The sequence below is a fragment of the Lithobates pipiens genome, unplaced genomic scaffold (genome assembly GCF_037356315.1).
Source record: "Lithobates pipiens isolate NorthernLeopardFrog02 unplaced genomic scaffold, aLitPip1_a1.2 Scaffold_16, whole genome shotgun sequence".
NCBI classification, from domain to species: Eukaryota; Metazoa; Chordata; class Amphibia; order Anura; family Ranidae; genus Lithobates; species Lithobates pipiens.
In genome coordinates, this window is record NW_027507748.1 from 445,464,375 (window position 1) to 445,483,724 (window position 19,350).

At 43.9% G+C, this 19,350-nt stretch overlaps 1 protein-coding gene across 2 annotated transcripts in view; it reads right to left on the bottom strand.

Annotated features, from left to right (window-relative positions):
• Window positions 1-19,350, bottom strand: part of UBE3A (ubiquitin protein ligase E3A) — an 84,753-nt gene that overhangs the window by 19,526 nt on the left and 45,877 nt on the right. For both annotated transcript variants that reach the window (XM_077482762.1, XM_077482763.1), the window contains exon 5: window positions 18,513-18,657. In XM_077482762.1, coding sequence (XP_077338888.1) covers window positions 18,513-18,657 — 145 coding nt within the window. The remainder of the gene's footprint in view (window positions 1-18,512; window positions 18,658-19,350) is intronic.

A 19,350-nucleotide genomic window follows, 5' to 3' on the forward strand; every position in this document is an offset into this window, starting at 1 on the left:
GAAGGAATTATGCATGATGAACACTACTTGTGTTGCATTAATGGACTTTGGATATTGTACTCAACTATTAAACTGATTGTAAAAGGCGAGAAGCATCTGGAGCTGCTGGGCTCATGCCCATCACTGGAACGATTGGATTCAGGTAAGATTAAAAAAATAAAAAATAAAAAAGGGGGAGGTAGCTGCAGCACAGGTGGTTTTTCAACTTAATGCATAGTATGCATTAAGGTGAAAAACACTGAAACTTTCCAACTCCTTTAAGTTTGTTTTGATTATTCGACTGCTCACAAGTTTCCTAACTGAGCGCGGAACATGTCGAGCCATCTTGCTAGTTAAAAAATCTGGACCCACACGCCTGACACCATTTCTTTTTGGGACTCTGAATATTTTTTTTGCTACCGGATACCAAATTAATGGCTTTGTATTATTGATTATTGTACTACATGTTACATTATAAGCCTTATTGGAGAAATACTAGTGATCAGGCAGTATGGGCAACAGCAATACTATGTTTTATGAAAATAATTGTTGTATTATATATATGTGATTGTTCTGTGTGTGTTAATCTGTGACAACTAAAAATATTTCTACTACTTTTTAGATAGAGTACCCATGTGCTGTATAAAGTCCATTCAATATTAGTTTTTCTTTTCTCTGCTCACGAGTTACTGTTTATGTTACAGAAGGAGTGAACTACATACAGTATTTATGCATGATGAGCATTTTCAATAGCACGTATTTTAGATTTGATTTCATGATCGGTACACACTGGGTTTCTACACAGTGTATACGTTTCTTCATGCATCACTTGAGTTTCTATATTAACCACTTGCTGACTGCCAGAAAACAGTTTTACTGCTACAGGGCAGTCGCTGTGTGCAGGATCATAGGGCACTGCAAACTCGATGTCTGCTGGCACCCCCTGATCATGCTGCAGAGAGGCAGAATGGTAGTGTGCCTACCGTATGTAAACAAGGAGGGAAGGCATTGAATCCTGTGTGTCTGCAAAGCAGGGCCATCGATCCATGTCTTCCACTAGTAAAAGCGCCTCCCAAACTGCAATAAAACACAGGCTAGGCACACTCTTAACCCCTTTGATCACCCCTTCCCAGCTAGTGTCATTAGTACAGTGAGTGCATATTTGTAGCATATGCCGCCCTCCATGTCAGAGGCTTTGATTGTCCTTATCCCTAAGCCCCATAAGGACCCCATTTTTTGCGAATCTTACCGACCGATTTCGTTAATAAACTCAGACGTGAAGATTTTAGCCAAAGTGCTTGCCCGGAGATTGAATACAGTCATCACTACTCTTATTGGAGCAGATCAGACTGCATTCATCGCAGGGGGATCGACTTCCATTAATCTGCACAGGCTTTTTATCAACATGCAGGCGATTCATGATACCATTGGCCCTGGATGCTCATAAGGCCTTCAACTTGATCGAACGGCCGCATCTACTAGAAATCTTGGCTAAATTCGGATTTGGCAATGCTTTTATCAGATGGGTACAACCAGAGCCGCTGATAAGCCAGTACAACTGGCCCTGTAGTACCGGGCCTGGCCAGCAGGGGGGCCCGGCAATATACTGTAAAAACGGAATGAAAGAATGCAAAGTAAAAAAAAAAGTGTTTCCCTCCCCTTTTCCAGGCCGCTCACATTTCACTCTAAACAGAGCTGGAGGGGGGCTGAATGTGAGAGCGAGGAGGGAGACATACGAGGTATGACAACAGCAATACAAGTTCTGCAAGGACACACAGCTGTGGCTGAATGGAAACAGGATAGTCGGGACCACAGTAACATGAAGCTAGTCGGCTGCAGTGTCTTCCCGATATCTGTGTCAGCGAACAGGAGATCAGCCTCCCCTCCCTCTTGTCTTGCTGGTTACTTTTTTTTTTTCTTTTATCTGCCTAACCTGACCTGCACATTGTCTGATCACACTGATAGGATCTCTGGAAGACTCTGCAGCAGCTGGTAACCATTTCAGTTTATAATCAGCTATTTAGCCAGAGTTGTGTGTGTGCTGCACAAATTGTTTTGTTGTTGTTGAGGATTTACTGCTGGTTTAGGCTGGAAGCTTCACAGCCCCATTAACTGGTTACTGCCCTCCACTAATCCCGAGCAGTTCACTGTTTGTAAGAAAATTTGTATTTTGGAAATTGGATGTGATTCACCCCCCCCTCCCCCCCCCTCTGTCTTCTGTCACTTGGTTGTACTTTCTAAGGAAAATCACTGACTTGATCTTGCAGAGGTGGTTTAAATAGAGTGGATCAGCCCTGTGATACTATATACTTGTACACTGGGTTCAGCCATAAACGCAGTCTCTGACCATCTCCCGAATCAATCATGTCTGCAATCCCTAACCGTCTCCTGTACTATGTCTGCAGTCTCTGATCATCTCCTGTACTATGTCTGCAGTCTCTGATCATCTCCTGTACTATGTCTGCAGTCTCTGATCTGTCTCCTGTAGTATGTCTGCAGTCTCTGACCTTCTCCTGTAGTATGTCTGCAGTCTCTAATCATCTCCTGTACTATGTCTGCAGTCTCTGACCATCTCCTGTACTATGTCTGCAGTCTCTGATCATCTCCTGTACTATGTCTGCAGTCTCTGACCTTCTCCTGTACTATGTCTGCAGTCTCTGACCATCTCCTGTACTATGTCTGCAGTCTCTGATCATCTCCTGTACTATGTCTGCAGTCTCTGACCATCTCCTGTACTATGTCTGCAGTCTCTGACCATCTCCTGTACTATGTCTGCAGTCTCTGATCATCTCCTGTATTATGTCTGCAGTCTCTGACCATCTCCTGTATTATATCTGCAGTCTCTGACCATCTCCTGCTGTACTATGTCTGCAGTCTCTGACCATCTGGGGCGGGACCAGGGTGGGGCTGAAGGAGGCCCCATCAGATCGGCTGTACGGGGCCCCATGATTTCTATCAGCGGCCCTGGGTACAACTACTGTATCATAAGCATACGGCTAGACTAAGTGAATGCTTCCATATCCGATCCCTTTCTAATAAGGAGAGGCACCAGACAGCGTGTCCTGTCGCCATTGCGGTTCGCATTGGCGATAGAACCTCTTTCGGCACTGATACGATTCAGTGGGGCGACTGTGGGATTGACGATTGGGGTCTGGAAGAAAAAGTATCCCTTTATGCAGACGACATGCTGATATATTTGGCAGACCCAGGTCTCTCCCAGCCCTGCTGGATACTATCCGGCGGTTTTGTAATTTCTCAGGTTTCCAGGTTAACTGGAACAAATCTCTCCTATTTATGATAGACCAGGCAGCCTCTAGAGTGTTGTCTCCCTCATGCCCACTACAGATCGTCCACTCTTCATTATCTGGGGATTTTGATACAGCACCCCATCTCTGAATACGTAAAAATGAATCTGGACCTTCTTATTGGTAGATTAAGGAAAGCACTGAAGATATGGTCAAATCTACCTTTAACATTACTAGGTAGGATAAATATTTTTAAAAAGATTTTTCTGCCGCGCTTCTTGTATATTTTGAGTAATTCACCAATCTATATCTATAAGCCAAATTCAAAAGATGGACTCCATCCTCACTAACTATCTGGAGGGGAGGAGCGGTTCAGATTGCAAAAACCACCTTGCAACTACCTATTCTGGAAGGGGGTCTGGCACTTCCTTGCCTGCAAACCTATTATGTGGTCTCGCAACTGGCACACGCACATTGGTGGTTCTATCCCGAAGCCAACAATGCAGCCACTGCTTTGGGGGCTGCCATCCTTACCTCCTATGACTCTCTCCATAACCTCATACACAGAATGTCACGCAAGGGGAGAGGGGGTACAACTGTTCTAGCAATGACCCTACAGTCCGGGGGGGGGGGTCGTGGCTGGACATCTTTTCAAGGCTAAACGATCACGACTGGAAATAATGGAGCTCTGCTTAAAGAGGTTATAAAGCCACTCCTCCGAGCTCCTTATTCTTGAAAAAAAAAAAAAAAATCTAGGTCTCTTGCCTCCCCAAACATTTTTTCAAGGCCGATTTCAGGCAGGAGAAAAAGTGTAAACCAAGTGTGATGCCGAACCACCTTGGACTTAATTTTTGAGCTTAAGTCATCAAGTAGGGGGTTGTATTTGTATTTGAGGTCTTATAAGTCACATAAACTTATGAATCAACAGGACCTTAAGTAGGGCATATAGACTGTTTTCCATTTAGAGGGAGGGGAGGAGGAGAAAGAGGGGGGAGAGGGAGAGAAAAAAAAAAATATGATGGGCGGTATAGCACATTGGCTAATCAGTTTAACCCTGTACTATATCAGGGTGCTTCTCTCCCTTGCAGGCAGCACAGGGGGTTAACACTGGGATCTTAATTAATGAGCTGTGTCTTCTCTCCCTTCAGGCAGCACAGGGTTAACACTGGGATCCTAATTATTACCTCAGCCAGAGCCAGCTCTCACAGTAGCACGGGGTTAAAAGTTGGGTTTTTCATTAACCAGTCAGGAGCGGGCTCCTCTCCTGGCAGGCAGCACAGGGGGTAATGACGACTCCTGTGTACACAGATGTTAGGCTCTAGCTAAAAAGAGTTTAACCTGTCTGCGTGTGCACACCCACACCAAAGACAACCGAGGGGGGAGGAGAGCTCTGAGCGCCAAGAGAGAAGGCATGGCCAGCCACACCTACTTCCCAGGCCCCCTCCCAGGCAAATCTTCACCTGGAGGGCTGGGTAGTGGAAAGGTTCAGGAAGGAAGACTTCCTGCATACCCACACTCCCCTGCGGTGGTACAGCCAGGCTTTTCCTCCCTTCATGCATGGCAGACTCCACAGGTTCTGCTCCTCCATGGACATGGCTAGCGGCAGCTGCCCAATAGATGAACTAAAATAAAACGTAGTATGTACCGTAAGTGATGCTATTAAAAAAAAATCAAGAGATGTAGTGATTAAATGTGATGCTATAGTATGAGCAAGGGCGTGTAATACAAATGTGAAAGTGTATAATGGGACTCTGAAATATTAGTCCAAAGTGTATCCTTATACAGTGGTGTGAAAAAGTGTTTGCCCCCTTCCTCATTTCCTGTTCCTTTGCATGTTTGTCACACTTAAGTGTTTCGGAACATCAAACCAATTTAAACAATAGTCAAGGACAACACAAGTAAACACAAAATGCAATTTGTAAATGAAGGTGTTTATTATTAAAGGTTAAAAAAAATCCAAACCATCATGGCCCTGTGTGAAAAAGTGATTGCCCCCCTTGTTAAAACATACTATAACTGTGGTTGTCCACACCTGAGTTCAATTTCTCTAGCCACACCCAGGCCTGATTATTGCCACACCTGTTCACAATCAAGGCATCACTTAAATAGGAGCTGCTTGACACAGTAAGGTCCACCAGAAGATCCTTAAAAGCTACACATCATGCCGAGACCCAAAGAAATTCAGGAACAATTGAGAAAGAAAGTAATTGAGATCTATCAGTCTGGAAAGGGTTATAAAGCCATTTCCAAAGCTTTGGGAATCCAGCGAACCACAGTGAGAGCCATTATCCACAAATGGCGAAGACATGGAACAGTGGTGAACCTTCCCAGGAGTGGCCGGCCGCCCAAAATTACCCCAAGAGCACAGCGACGACTCATCCAAGAGGTCACAAAAGACCCCACAACAACGTCCAAGGAACTGCAGGCCTCACTTGCCTCAGTTAAGGTCAGCGTTCATGCCTCCACCATCAGGAAAAGACTGGGCAAAAATGGCCTGCATGGCAGAGTTCCAAGGAGAAAACCACTGCTGAGCAAAAAGAACATCAAAGCTCATCTCAATTTCTCCACAACACATCTTGATGATCCCCAAGACTTTTGGGACAACATTCTGTGGACCGATGAGACAAAAGTAGAACTCTTTGGAAGGTGTGTGTCCAAGTATATCTGGCGTAGAAGGAACACTGCATTTCATAAAAAGAACATTATACCAACAGTAAAATATGGTGGTGGTAGTGTGATGGTCTGGGGCTGTTTTGCTGCTTCAGGACCTGGAAGACTTGCCGTGATAAAAGGAACTATGAATTCTGCTGTCTACCAAGAGATCCTGAAGGAGAATGTCCGACCATCTGTTCGTGTACTCAAGCTGAAATGAACTTGGGTTCTGCTGCAGGACAATGATCCTAAACACACCAGCAAGTCCACCACCGAATGGCTGAAGAAAAACAAAATGAAGACTTTGGAGTGGCCTAGCCAAAGTCCTGACCTGAATCCTATTGAGATGTTGTGGTATGACCTTAAAAAGGCCGTTCATGCTCGAAAACCCTCTAATGTAACTGAATTAGGACAATTCTGCAAAGATGAGTGGGCCAAAATTCCTCCAGGACGCTGTAAAAGCCTCATTGCACGTTATCGCAAACGTTTGGTTGCAGTTGTTGCTGCTAAGGGTGGCCCAACCAGTTATTAGGTTTAGGGGGCAATCACTTTTTCACACAGGGCCATGATGGTTTGGATTTTTTTTCACCTTTAATAATAAACACCTTCATTTACAAATTGCATTTTGTGTTTACTTGTGTTGTCCTTGACTATTGTTTAAATTGGTTTGATGTTCCGAAACACTTAAGTGTGACAAACATGCAAAGGAACAGGAAATGAGGAAGGGGGCAAACACTTTTTCACACCACTGTAAATAGTGCCCCAAACAGCTATACAATCTCACTGCAGAGTAACAATTAGCAGTAATTAAAGCTGCACTGACATATATTGAAGACAGACATGGGGTTCACATAGTATACAATAAAATCACTGTGAAAAACAAATTGCAATCATGTGAAATAAAGTGCAAGGTGCAGTAGTGAATGATAATACAAATCAACAATAGCATATATCTAAGTGTAGCAAAAACGAAAATGCCAAAGACAGACAAGAGAAAAAATTGGATTTTTGTAATCACCGTAAAATCCTTTTCTCTGTAGTTCACTGACTGACACAGCTCCTTTACTTAGACCATGGGGTTGTTACACCACCTTCAGGAGAGGACTAGGCAGAACATGTTAACATGTACAAACAGAACTTTCTAGTTCCGCCCAAGGGGCGGTCCCTTCAGTAACAACCCTCCAGCCTGCTTCCTGCAGCCTTAGTACGTCAACAAGCATTATAACGTACAAAATAGGAGGGGAGGGTGCTGTGTCAGTCAGTGAACTACAGAGAAAAGGATTTTACGGTGAGTACAAAAATACTATTTTCTCTTACGTTCACTGACTGACACAGCTCCTTTACTTAGACCATCAGGACATCCCCAAGCAGTGTCAAAACGAGGGGTGGGAAACAGCATAAAAAAAAAAACTCCACCCACCAAAACAGAGTGCTCCCTAACCATGGAGTCACCACCTTATCTAACCGCATCGGAACTTGCAATAACAATGCAACAGTGCATTTACTGTTTCTTGTAAAAAAAAAAAAACTGAAAAAATGTAAGTGCAATTGCAAAATACACGGCCACCTGCAAAACTTTGAGGCCAAAACAGGCATCACTGATATCTACCTTGTAGAATTTTGCAAAGGTGTGAACAGGCGACCAAGTATCTGCTTTACACAATTGAGCGACTGACGCTTGATGTCGGAAAGGCCCAAGAGGTTCCAAATGCCCGGGTGGAATGGCCCGTAACCTGAAAGGGGGGCACCTGCCCCTTCAAGGTGTAGACCTGTACCACAATCTGATCCACCTGGAAATAGTGGCCGACGAGACTGCCATGCCTTTTTTCGGACCAGCTACCGAAACAGTCTGACTTCCAAAAGGGAGCCCTGGCAGACAAATATACTCTTAGAGCCCGGACCACGTCCAGGGAATGAAGGGCTACCTCCTTAGGATGTGTCTGTTTAGGACTTCTTCATTCATGTGGAACGCTGAAACCACCTTCGGCAGAAAGGAAGGTTGCGGACACAACACCACCTTATCCTTATGGATAACCAGATAAGGCGACTTGCAGGACAAGGCCATCAGTTCCGAAACCCTCCTGGCCGAGGTAATGGCCACTTGAAAGACCACTTTCTGAGAAAGTCAACAGGGGAATCTCTCTGATATCCTCAAACGGCGGTTTCTGAAGCGCCGATAACACCAGGTTTAGATCCTACGGGGGTAGCGGTGGACGCACCAGAGGAGCTACATGTTGAACCCCCTAAACAAAAGTGCTCACTAGAGAGCGAGATGCCAGGGGGTCACTGAAAATAAATAAATAAAAAGACAGCCAAGGCTGATATTTGTCCTTTTATGGTGCTTAAAACCAATTTCAGGTCTACTCCACGCTGTAGAAACAGCAGGATCCTGGAAATGAAATAGGAGCGCAGAAGCCATCCTTTCTCCTCACACATAGCGATGTACGCCTTCCAGGTACGATGGTATATCTTCCGAGAAGATGATTTCCGAGCTCTCAACATAGTCGAGATCACCGAGTCCGATAGGCCGCGGTTCCTTAGCACCTGGCTCTCAACAGCCATGCCGTTAAAACCAGCGATGGTAAAGCAGGATGGAGAATTGGACCTTGAGACAGAAGGTCTTCTCGCTTCGGTAGGTGCCAGGGAGCGTCCACAACCAGGCGTACTAGGTTGGCATACCAAGGACGCTGAGGCCAATCTGGGGCAATCAGAATTACCAGAATCCCCTCGTTCTCCACTCTGCAGAGCAGACGTGGTAGTAGCTTTAGCGGAGGAAAGGCATAGGTCAGTTGGTATTGACCCCACTGAGCCACCAGCGCACCTGACGCATCTGTCCAAGGATCTCTTGTCCTGGACACGAATCTCAGCACCTTCCAATTGAGACGGGAAGCCAGGAGATCCATGTCTGGTGTGCCCCATTGCAGGCATAGGAGCCTAAACAACTCCGGATCAACGACCACTCTCCTGGGTCCAGCATCTGGTGATTTAGGTAGTCTGTCTGCCAGTTTTCCACTCCCGGGATGTAAATGGCCGATAGGGCCGGTATATGTCGCTCTGCCCACTGAAGGATGTGAGCGACCTCCTGTACTGCAGCCGAGCTTCTTGTTCCTCCTTGATTGACATATGCCACCGCCGTGGCGTTGTCTGACTGGATCCTAATCGGACGCCCTCGAAGTCTCATGGACCATGTGGAAAGGCATAGCCTGATCGCTCGTAGCTCGAGCACATTGATCGACAACCTTGATTCCTCCTCCGACCAGAGGCCCTGGGTCGACTGCACCCCTAGTACTCCACCGTTGGGATCACTGTCCAATGTAGAGGTAGGAACGACTTCCCGGACTGAAGTTTCAGGGATCTCAGCCACCAGAGTAGGGAGTTCCTGACTGACTGGCTCACCTGAATGTGCCGATCCAGGGATAACAGAGATTTGTCCCATTTCGCCAAGATCTCCTTCTGCAAGACTTGTGTGAAACTGGGCATACGGCATTGCCACGAAGGAGGCCACAATGAGCCCCAGGACTCGCATGCAGAAGCGTAGCGACGACCACCTGCGGTTCATCAACAGTTTTTACTGCGACTCTGAGAGTCTGCATCTTGTCTGGAGGGAGAAAAACTCTCGCTTCCACGGAGTCCAGCAGTAAGCCTTGGTACTCCAAATGCTGAGTTGGTAGGTTCAACAGCCACCCAAATTCCTGCAATCATATTAATGATCCTTCACAAACAGCAGTGTACTGTCATTAATACAGTACAGTAGGGTGCAGCAAAAAATAAAAATAAATAAATAAAAACACAAGACAAAAATCTCACCTATATTTGCAATGAAAGCAAACTGCCGAACATGTTTGCCCAGTCAAGGGGCTGATGTAGAATTTACGTAACCGAAGAGACAATGGAGCTAACAATCAGCAAAAAAAAATAAAAAAAATTTAAAATTATTTTTAGTAACTTTTTAAAGGAGAAAGAGCACATTAGAACTGCAAGAGTCCCATAGACAGGAAAAACAAAAAAACATTCTGCAAATCGCAGAAACTTCTGATGCCGTAGGCATATGGGTATGGGCAGGTACGCATCCTGGATGTCCAAGGACGCCAGGAAGTCCCCTTGATGGAGTGCAGCGACTACCGAGCAAACTGATTCAATTCTGAACCTCTGTACTTTCAAACCAGTTGAGTGTTTTTAGGTCCAGGATTGGACTTATCCCTTTCCTTTTTTGAGACTACAGATTGGAGTAGAACCCCTGGAATCTTTACGGCTCAAGTACTATCACCCCGCAACTCAGCAAGTCCCTTACCACCTCCATTAGGGCCTCCCAGCGTGCCGGGAGTAAGGGTATGCTGGAGGGGAAGAATCTGTTTGGTGGCCAAGAGAGGAAACTATCTTGTAGCCAGAGGAAATCAGTTTGCAGAACGATTGGTCGGATAGCTGAGAGGCCCATCGGGCTGCAAACTCCTGAAGATGGGCGGGGGCAAACCTTCATGCGGTAGCACTCTTGCTCATAGGCTTGTTAGGCTTGAGGTTCCAGGGATGCTTTTGTCCCTGTTTGCTCATACGCCCTTGCTCATACTTTAGCATTACATTTAATCACTATATCTCTTAATGTGATTTTTTAATCGCATCACTTAAGTACTAAGTTTTATTTTAGTTTTTACACATTTTGTCAGTGATTTGTTATTATACCCATAGTGTGCACACTTTTCAGACTTGCATCTGAAAATGTAGCACATTGTATAATTTATCATTAGCACTACACATTTCCCTTTTATATCACTTTTACAATAAGTCTTAATGTTGTGTTGGCTGCTCATTCACTGCAGGTTGGCGCAGTATTTACACCCACTTTTCAATAGATGAATGAGTCATCAGTTAAGGATACGATGGCCCTGCTCCTTAACATCTGATAATCGCTGTATTCTTGTGTATACATTTCAGTTGTCAGCGGGAGAATCCAGCCGAACATGGAGCCAGAAGGTACTGATTTTAAGTATTGGTGCATTTTCACGAGTACCGATACTTGTGTAAATGCCTAGTATCGGTGCAACCCTACTTTCGATGGAACTGTTCCGACAGATGGCATTCCCTAAATGTTCCATTAGGAAGAAATAGGGTGATAGGGGACAGGCCAGTCTTGACTCATTTAGAATTGTAAAGTGGTCTCAGTAGTCCATTTACTCAGATTCTGGCAGTCGGTAGAGAATAAAAAAGGGGTCACAGTCTTAAAGTCAGAGGGGATTCCAGAGAGTAGTAAGGAGTGTAGGAATGTCCAGCCCCCTTGAAAGCCTTTTTGGCATCAACTGATAATAAGCAAAGGGGATGGAAATGTGATTAGACATAGCGAATTAAGAACATTTTCTGGGCATGGTCTTTGACATCTCAATGTGGGACAAACCCTAATCGTTCCTGGTGTTGAAGAGATGGTATCAAAGTGTAAGACAGGTTGCCAGGATCCTCATGGGAGATTTTAACCACTTGCTAACTGCACTAATGTCGAATGACAGCTACAGCAAGGTTGTCTAATTCTAGGAGGGCATCAATAGACGTCCTTCCACAACCCCGCCCCTGTGCGCCTCCTGCAAAGCACATCAGGTGCATTCTGTGACCGCTGTGTCCTTTGGACACAGCTGATCAGATCAGGATAAAAGGCCAATCACACCAGCCCTTTACCATGTAATCAGCTGTGTCCAACAACTGATCACATGTAAACAGACTTATCGGTTAACGGCAGTCCTTTCCTCCAACACTGTGTGAGGAAAGGAGAGTCAATAACCAGCAAAACTGTCAAGACATCGTTCACACTCATAGTCCGTGCCCTGATAATCAGTGCCGCCTCATCAGTGAAAAAGAAAAAAATTAGTTATTTGCAAAATTTTATAACAAACGAAAGAAATACGTTTCTCAAAATTTTCAGTCTTTTTTTGTATGTTTAGCAAAAAATAAACCCAGTGGTGATTAACCGCTTCGGCCCCAGAAGATTTTACCCCCTTGCTGACCAGAGCACTTTTTGCGATTCAGCACTGCGTCGCTTTAACCAACAATTGCGTAGTTGTGCAATGTTGCGCCCAAACCAAATTTATGTCTTTTGTTGTCACAAATAGAGCTTTCTTTTGGTGGCATTTGATCACCTCTGCGGTTTATTGTTTGCGCTATAAACAAAAAAGTGACAAATTAAAAAAAAAAAAAAAGCAATATTTTTTACTTTTTTCTATAATAAATCTCCCCCAAAAATATATAAAAATGTTGTTTTTTCCTCAGTTCAGGTCGGCGAGATCACCGTTATCGGCCAAGCCCCCCTCCCACTGCTCTCCATCGCCCTCCGCCGCTTACCAGAGCCGTCGGTAGCAGCGGAGGCAATCGGTCCTTTCCTGTGCTGCGTATGGAGACGAGTGAGGCTAAGATGGCCCCCACTCGTCTCTATACCATAGGAGGGCGGAAGCGACGTCAAAACTTCTCTTACGCCCATACCTCTTAAAGGAACATTTTTTCAATGTCATTCTTTCAAATGACTTTTCTTTTTTTATTGCATTTACATAGTTACATAGTTAGTAAGGTTGAATAAAGACTCCAGTCCATCCAGTTTAACCTGAGTGTCTGCAATTGTCCCTATCCCTGTACATTGCACACTCACATTGTTCCCTACCCTCAAGGAGCCCACAATCCAAGGTCATATATTCATATATTAGGGCCAATTTTGGACAGAAGCCAATTAACCTACCTACATGTCTTTGGGAGTGTGGGAGGAAACTGGAGTACCCGGAGGAAACCCACGCAGGCACAGGGAGAACATGCAAACTCCAGGCAGGTAGCGTCATGGTTGGGATTCAAACCAGCGACCCTTTTTACTACTAGGCGAGAGTGCTAACCACTACACCACTGTGCCGCCCATTTAAGTCCAAATATGAGATCTGAGGACTTTTTGACCCCAGATCTCATATTTAAGAGGACCTGTCATGCTTTTTTCTATTACAAGGGATGTTTACATTCCTTGTAATAGGAATAAAAGTGATCCATTTATTTTTTTAAACAGTGTAAAAAAAAAAAAAAATCAAGTAAAAAGAAGCAGAAGCGAAAGCATATGTGAGTAGCACCCGCATATAAAAAACGGTAGTCAAACCACACATGAGGTATCGCCACGATCGGTAGAGCGAGAACAATACTTCTAGCCCTAGACCTCCTCGAACGCAAAACATGCAACCTGTAGAATTTTTTTAATGTCAATTCTGGAGATTTTTGGAGGGTAAAAGTTTGATGCCATTCCACGACCGGGCGCAATTTTGAAGCATGACATGTTGGGTATCAATTCACTCGGCGTAACATTATCTTTCACAATATATAAAAAAAAAAAAAAAGCAAATTTTACGGTCTTTTTTATTCAAAAAAGTGAATTTTTTTTCCAAAAAAGTGCGCAAATACAGTGTGAAAAAAAGTATTGCAATGACCGCCATTTTATTCTCTAGGGTGTTAGAAAAAAATATATAATATTTGGGGGTTCTAAGTAATTTTGTAGCAAAAAAGAATAAATGTTTTAAACATGTAAACACCAAGTCTAAAAAAGAGGCCTGGTCCTTAACCACTTTCAGACCGGACCATTTTGCTGGTAAATGACCAGAGGTCTTTTTACACTTTGGCACTGCGCTGCTTTAACTGGTAATTGCGCGGTCATGCAATGTTGTACCCAAACAAAATTTGCGTCCTTTTCTTCCCACAAATAGAGCTTTCTTTTGATGGTATTTGATTGCCTCTGCGATTTTTATTTTTTGCGATATAAACGTAAAAAGACCGCAAATTTTGAAAAAAAATGATATTTTCTACTTTTTGTTATTAGAAAAATCCAATAAACTCAATTTTAGTCATACATTTAGGCCAAAATGTATTCAGCCACATGTCTTTGGTAAAAAAAAAGTCAATAATTGTATATTTATTGGTTTGCGCAAAAGTTGTCACATCTACAAACTAAGGTACGTTTTCTGGAATTTACGCAGCTTTTAGTTTACGACTGCCTATCTCATTTCTTGAGGTGCTAAAATGGCAGGGCAGTACAAAACCCCCCCAAATGACCCCATTTTGGAAAGTAGACCCCCTAAGGAAATTGATAAGAGGCATGTTGAGCCCATTGAATATTTTATTTTTTTGCCTCAAGCGATTGAATAATGACAAAAAAAAAATTTTTTTTTTTTTTTTACACAAAGTTGTCACTAAATGATATATTGCTCACACATGCTATGGGCGTATGTGAAATGACACCCCAAAATAAATTCTGCTGCTTCTCCTGAGTATGGGGATACCACATATGTGGGACTTTTTGGGAGCCTAGCCGCGTACGGGGCCCCGAAAACCAAGCACCGCCTTCAGGCTTTCTAAGGGCGTAAATTTTTGAGTTCACTTCTCACTACCTATTACAGTTTTGAAGGCCATAAAATGCCAAGATGGCACAAAACCCCCACAAATGACCCCATTTTAGAAAGTAGACACCCCAAGCTATTTGCTGAGAGGCATGTTGAGTTCATGGAATATTTTATATTTTGCCACAAGTTGCGGGAAAATTACAAACTTTTTTTTTTTTTTTTTTTTTTTTAACAAAGTTGTCACTAAATGATATATTGCTCATGCATGCCATGGGCATATGTGAAATGACACCCCAAAATAAATTCTGCTGCTTCTCCTGAGTACGGGGATACCACATATGTGGGACTTTTTGGGAGCCTAGCCGCGTACGGGGCCCCGAAAACCAAGCACCGCCTTCAGGCTTTCTAAGGGCGTAATTTTTTGATTTCACTCCTCACTACCTATTACAGTTTTGAAGGCCATAAAATGCCAAGATGGCACAAAACCCCCACAAATGACCCCATTTTAGAAAGTAGACACCCCAAGCTATTTGCTGAGAGGCATGTTGAGTCCATGGAATATTTTATATTTTGCCACAAGTTGCGGGAAAATTACAAACTTTTTTTTTTTTTTTTTTTTTTTCACAAAGTTGTCACTAAATGATATATTGCTCACGCATGCCATGGGCATATGTGAAATGACACCCCAAAATAAATTCTGCTGCTTCTCCTGAGTATGGGGATACCACATATGTGGGACTTTTTGGGAGCCTAGCCGCGTACGGGGCCCCGAAAACCAAGCACCGCCTTCAGGCTTTCTAAGGGCGTTACAGTTTTGAAGGCCATAAAATGCCAAGATGGCACAAACCCCCCCCCAAATGGCCCCATTTTGGAAAGTAGACACCCCTAAATTTAGGGGTACACTAGTGAGACTAGGTAATAAATGGCGGGTGCCCTGAAACTATAAAAAAATAACTAACCAACCAGCGTCACCTGTAACAGTTATATGGTGATCACTGGTGAAAGGGTTAACTAGGGGGCAATCAGGGGGCTTTATGCGGTAGTATATGGGGGTCCCTGGCGCTATAAAAAGCTGCGGCGAACCTAAATACCTACCTGCCTAACTAGCGTCACCTGTGACACTAATACGGCGATCAGAAAAATGATCGCTTATTAGGCTGGGTTCACACTGGAGCGATGCGGAAACGCCGCGAATCCGCGGCGGGTTCCCGCATCGCATGCCTCCCGGCGGCAGTTCACACTGCCCTATGCGAACTGCTGGGAGTGTCAGTGAAATGTTACTGACACCCCCAGATCAGTTCGCATATCGCAGTGCGATCTGCAAACTCGGATCGCATGGTGTGAACACCCATGCGATCCGATTCTGCTGCGGGCCAAAAAAAGGGTCCCGTGCGAATTTGCGGCGGGTGCGGCGGGTGTGGCGGGTGCGGCGAATGGCTGAACTCGAATCGCACAGAGATCGGATGTGATTTGCACTGCAGTGCGGTGCGAATCACATTCGTTCTCATAAACCGCTGCAATGTGAACCCAGCCTTAGTGACACTGGCGACGGGGGGTGATCACGGGGTTAAACCTTTATTGGGGGGGTTAGGGGGGTACATTAGAACTAAAGGGGGCTAACTCTAACTGCCCTAACAGTTATTACAGTCACAAATGACACCAATGCAAAAAAAAAAAAAAAAAAAAAAAAAAAAATGACATTGGTGTCACTGTGACTGGGGGGCAGGGGTAATTGGGGGGGTGATCGGGGGGTAAAGGGGGGGTGTGAGTGTGCCTGGCATGTTCTACTGTGTGTGTGAGTGTTGGTGCAACTTACTGATCCGTTCTCCTCCGTGTCGGAACGAAAAATACCGACACGGAGGAGAGAATACATCACTTCCTCTCCTGTGTTTACATTACAGGAGAGGAAGTGATGTCACCGGGGATTTCTATTCGTCGGGAGCGATCGCGAGGGGGTGGCCATGAATGAATGGCCGTCCCCTCGTCCGGGATCGCTCCCGTACGAATTCCGACCGCCGCAGGCACCGGGCGGGGGCCCGATCGGGCCCCCGACCCGCGGGAGGCAAGGGACGTACATGTATGTCCTTATGCCTGCCCGTGCCATTGTACCGACGTACATCGGCGTGCGGCGGTCGGCAACTGGTTAAGTGGTTAAAGGGGACATACAGGTACGCCCATTTGCACACAGCTGTCATTGTGCAGACGTATATATCGGCATGCAGCGGTCGGCAAGTGGTTAACCACTTCAATACAGGGCATTTTCACCCCCTTCCTGCCAAGGCCAATTTTCAGCACTGTCGTATTTCTAATGACAATTGCACAGTCATGCAATACTGTACCCAAATGAAATGTTAATCATTTTTTCCCACAAATAGCTTTCTTTTTGTGGTATTTGATCACCTCTGCGGTTTTTATTTCTTGCGCTATAAACAAAAGAATAGTGACGAGTTTTGAAGGAAAAAAAATAAAAATTAATATTTTTTACATTTTGCTATAATAAATACCCCAATTTAAAAAAAAAAGTTCTCTCAATTTAGGCTGATATGTATTCTTCTACATATTTTTTGTAAAGAAAATAAATAAATAAATAAAAACCCTGCAATAAGCGTATACTGGTTTGTGCAAAAGTTATAGAGTCTACAAAATAGGGGATAGATTTATGCCATTTTTTATTTTTTACTAGGAATGGCGGCGATCTGTAATTTTTATCCTGACTGACATTGTGGTGGACACATTTGACACTATTTTGGGACCAAAGTTATACAACGATCAGTGCTATAAAAATGTACTGATTACTGTATAAATGTCACTGGAAGGGATTAACACTAGGGGGTGATCAAGAGATTAAATGTGTTACCTAGGGAGTGATTCTAACTGTAGGGGGAGGGGACTCAAGGGGAGGAGAACGATCAGTGTTCCTCTGTACTGGGAACACATGATCGGTCTCCTCTCCCCTGAGAGGACGTGGATCTGTGTTTACACACACAGATCCACGTCCCGGCTCTGTTACCAGCAATTGTGGGTGCCCGGTGGACATCGTGGCTCCCGGGCACGTGCACTGGCTTGAGTGAAAACCCACATCCAATTCGCAAACATGGGGACGCTGCCTACGATTCCGTAAATTTTTTTATAGAACTCGTTGGTCAGACCATCAGGGCTTTTACTAGAGGGGGAATATTTACCTACCTTTCTCTTTTGCTTGACAACACAGTATATTTTTGGCTCAGATTTCCATAGAACATGTTGTGAGAGTAGACTTCAAAGAAACATGCTATACATGTTGCAGCTGCCAACACGATCAGTGAATTTATCTCATATGCACCAGATTAGGTGTGCTTTACGCACAGCTTGACTTTTCACCATATATGGCAAATAGGAGTCACTGTGTGAAAAGCATTGCTGTTGGTTACTTTTTTGTTTGGGACTCTTGTGGCTAAAGGGCTCTGTGAAATGTATTGGCATTTTGATAGACTATTGTGCTGTACATTTCAGGTATTTTTTTTCTGTGGCCAGTGCGTTTTTATACACTATATTACCAAAAGTATTGGGACACCTGCCTTTACATAAATATAAACTTTAATGGCATTACAGTCTTAGTCCGTAGGGTTCAATATTGCGTTGGCCCACCCTTTGCAGCTATAACAGCTTCAACTCTTCTTCAACCCAAAGGTGTTCCATCATGTTGAGGCGCAGGCCAGTCAACTTACTCCACCCCAAACTTGCTCATCCATGTATTTATGGACTTTGCACACCAGTGCAAAAAGCAGTCATGTTGGAACAGGAAGAGGCCAGCCCCAAAATGTTCCCACAAAGTAGGGAGCTTGAAATTGTCCAAAATCTTTTGGTATGGCGACGCCTTAATAGTTCACTTCACTGGAACTAAGGGACCAAGCCCAACCGCTGAAAAAACAACCCACACCATAATCCACCCGCAAACAAAATTATTTGGACCAGTGTACAAAGCAAAGTCTATAAAGGCATGGATGAGAGAGTTTGGGGTGGAGGAACTTGACTGGCCTGCAAGTTAAAACATTCCCATAGACACACTCCTAAACCTTGTGTACAGCCTTCCCAGAACAGTTGAAGCGGTTATAGCTGCAAAGGGTGGGCCAACTCAATACTGAACCCTAGGACCAAGACTGGGATGTCATTAAAGTTCCTGTGCATGTAAAGGCAGGCATCCCAATACTTTTGACAATATAGTGTATTTGTGGGCACAACTGATTTTAAGGTTATCCGATTGGTATTCTGTGTTCCCAAATCCCAAGTAAAAAAATAAATAAAATAAATCACTTACCTATATCAGGGTTAAATATTTCTTCCACAACTAGCTGGAAAAACTCTTTGGATACACCTCCTTCATCTACCCCCTGCTCCCCCTCAAACTCCACATACAGCTGCTTTTTCAGGTCTGCTGGGTTTTCCATGGCAATCATTTCTAGCTAAAGAGGAAAAAAGAATTTTACAAGTCAATGCTGCAGCTTCTTTTAAATTATCAACCATTGTGTCTTCATGCATTTCTAGCTCACTTTCTTTACAGCTGAATGGCTTCTATTGTTAGTGAAATATCTTTTGCTTTATCTATCCCCTGATGCCATTTCAGGTTGGATTCCTCTTTTCATTGTATCTTGTTTGATAAAAAATAAATAAGTGGCATGGTACATTTCACATTTTTTGTGAAAAAAACCCAACACTGAGCAGAATTGTACTGGAAATCAGCAATACATGTCAAACAGGGTAATTAATCTGTTATTTGGACAGACAGCTGGAGAGATGTTACGTTTATTGCACCAAAAGCAAGAAAAAAAAAAAAAATAATGTCAAGGAAAGCATAACGTGCAAAATCATAGCTGTGAAATAATAAGGCTACACAATTTAAAGTGAAACAACCAATTTTCTCCTCTATACAGCACCTAGCACTCTTTGTGCAACTGGTGAAGTACATACATTAGGTGACTATGTTACCCTGCCCTTAAAACGTAATCAATGCAAATGCTGCAACTTTCAAAAAGGATGGCCATAGACGGTTCAAAACTAACCATGTATGGGCTAGCTGAATGTACCAAGTTAATCAACTTGGGTACAACCAGATTGCTGAGATGTTGCTTGCAACAAGCATTTTGATACTTCCAGTT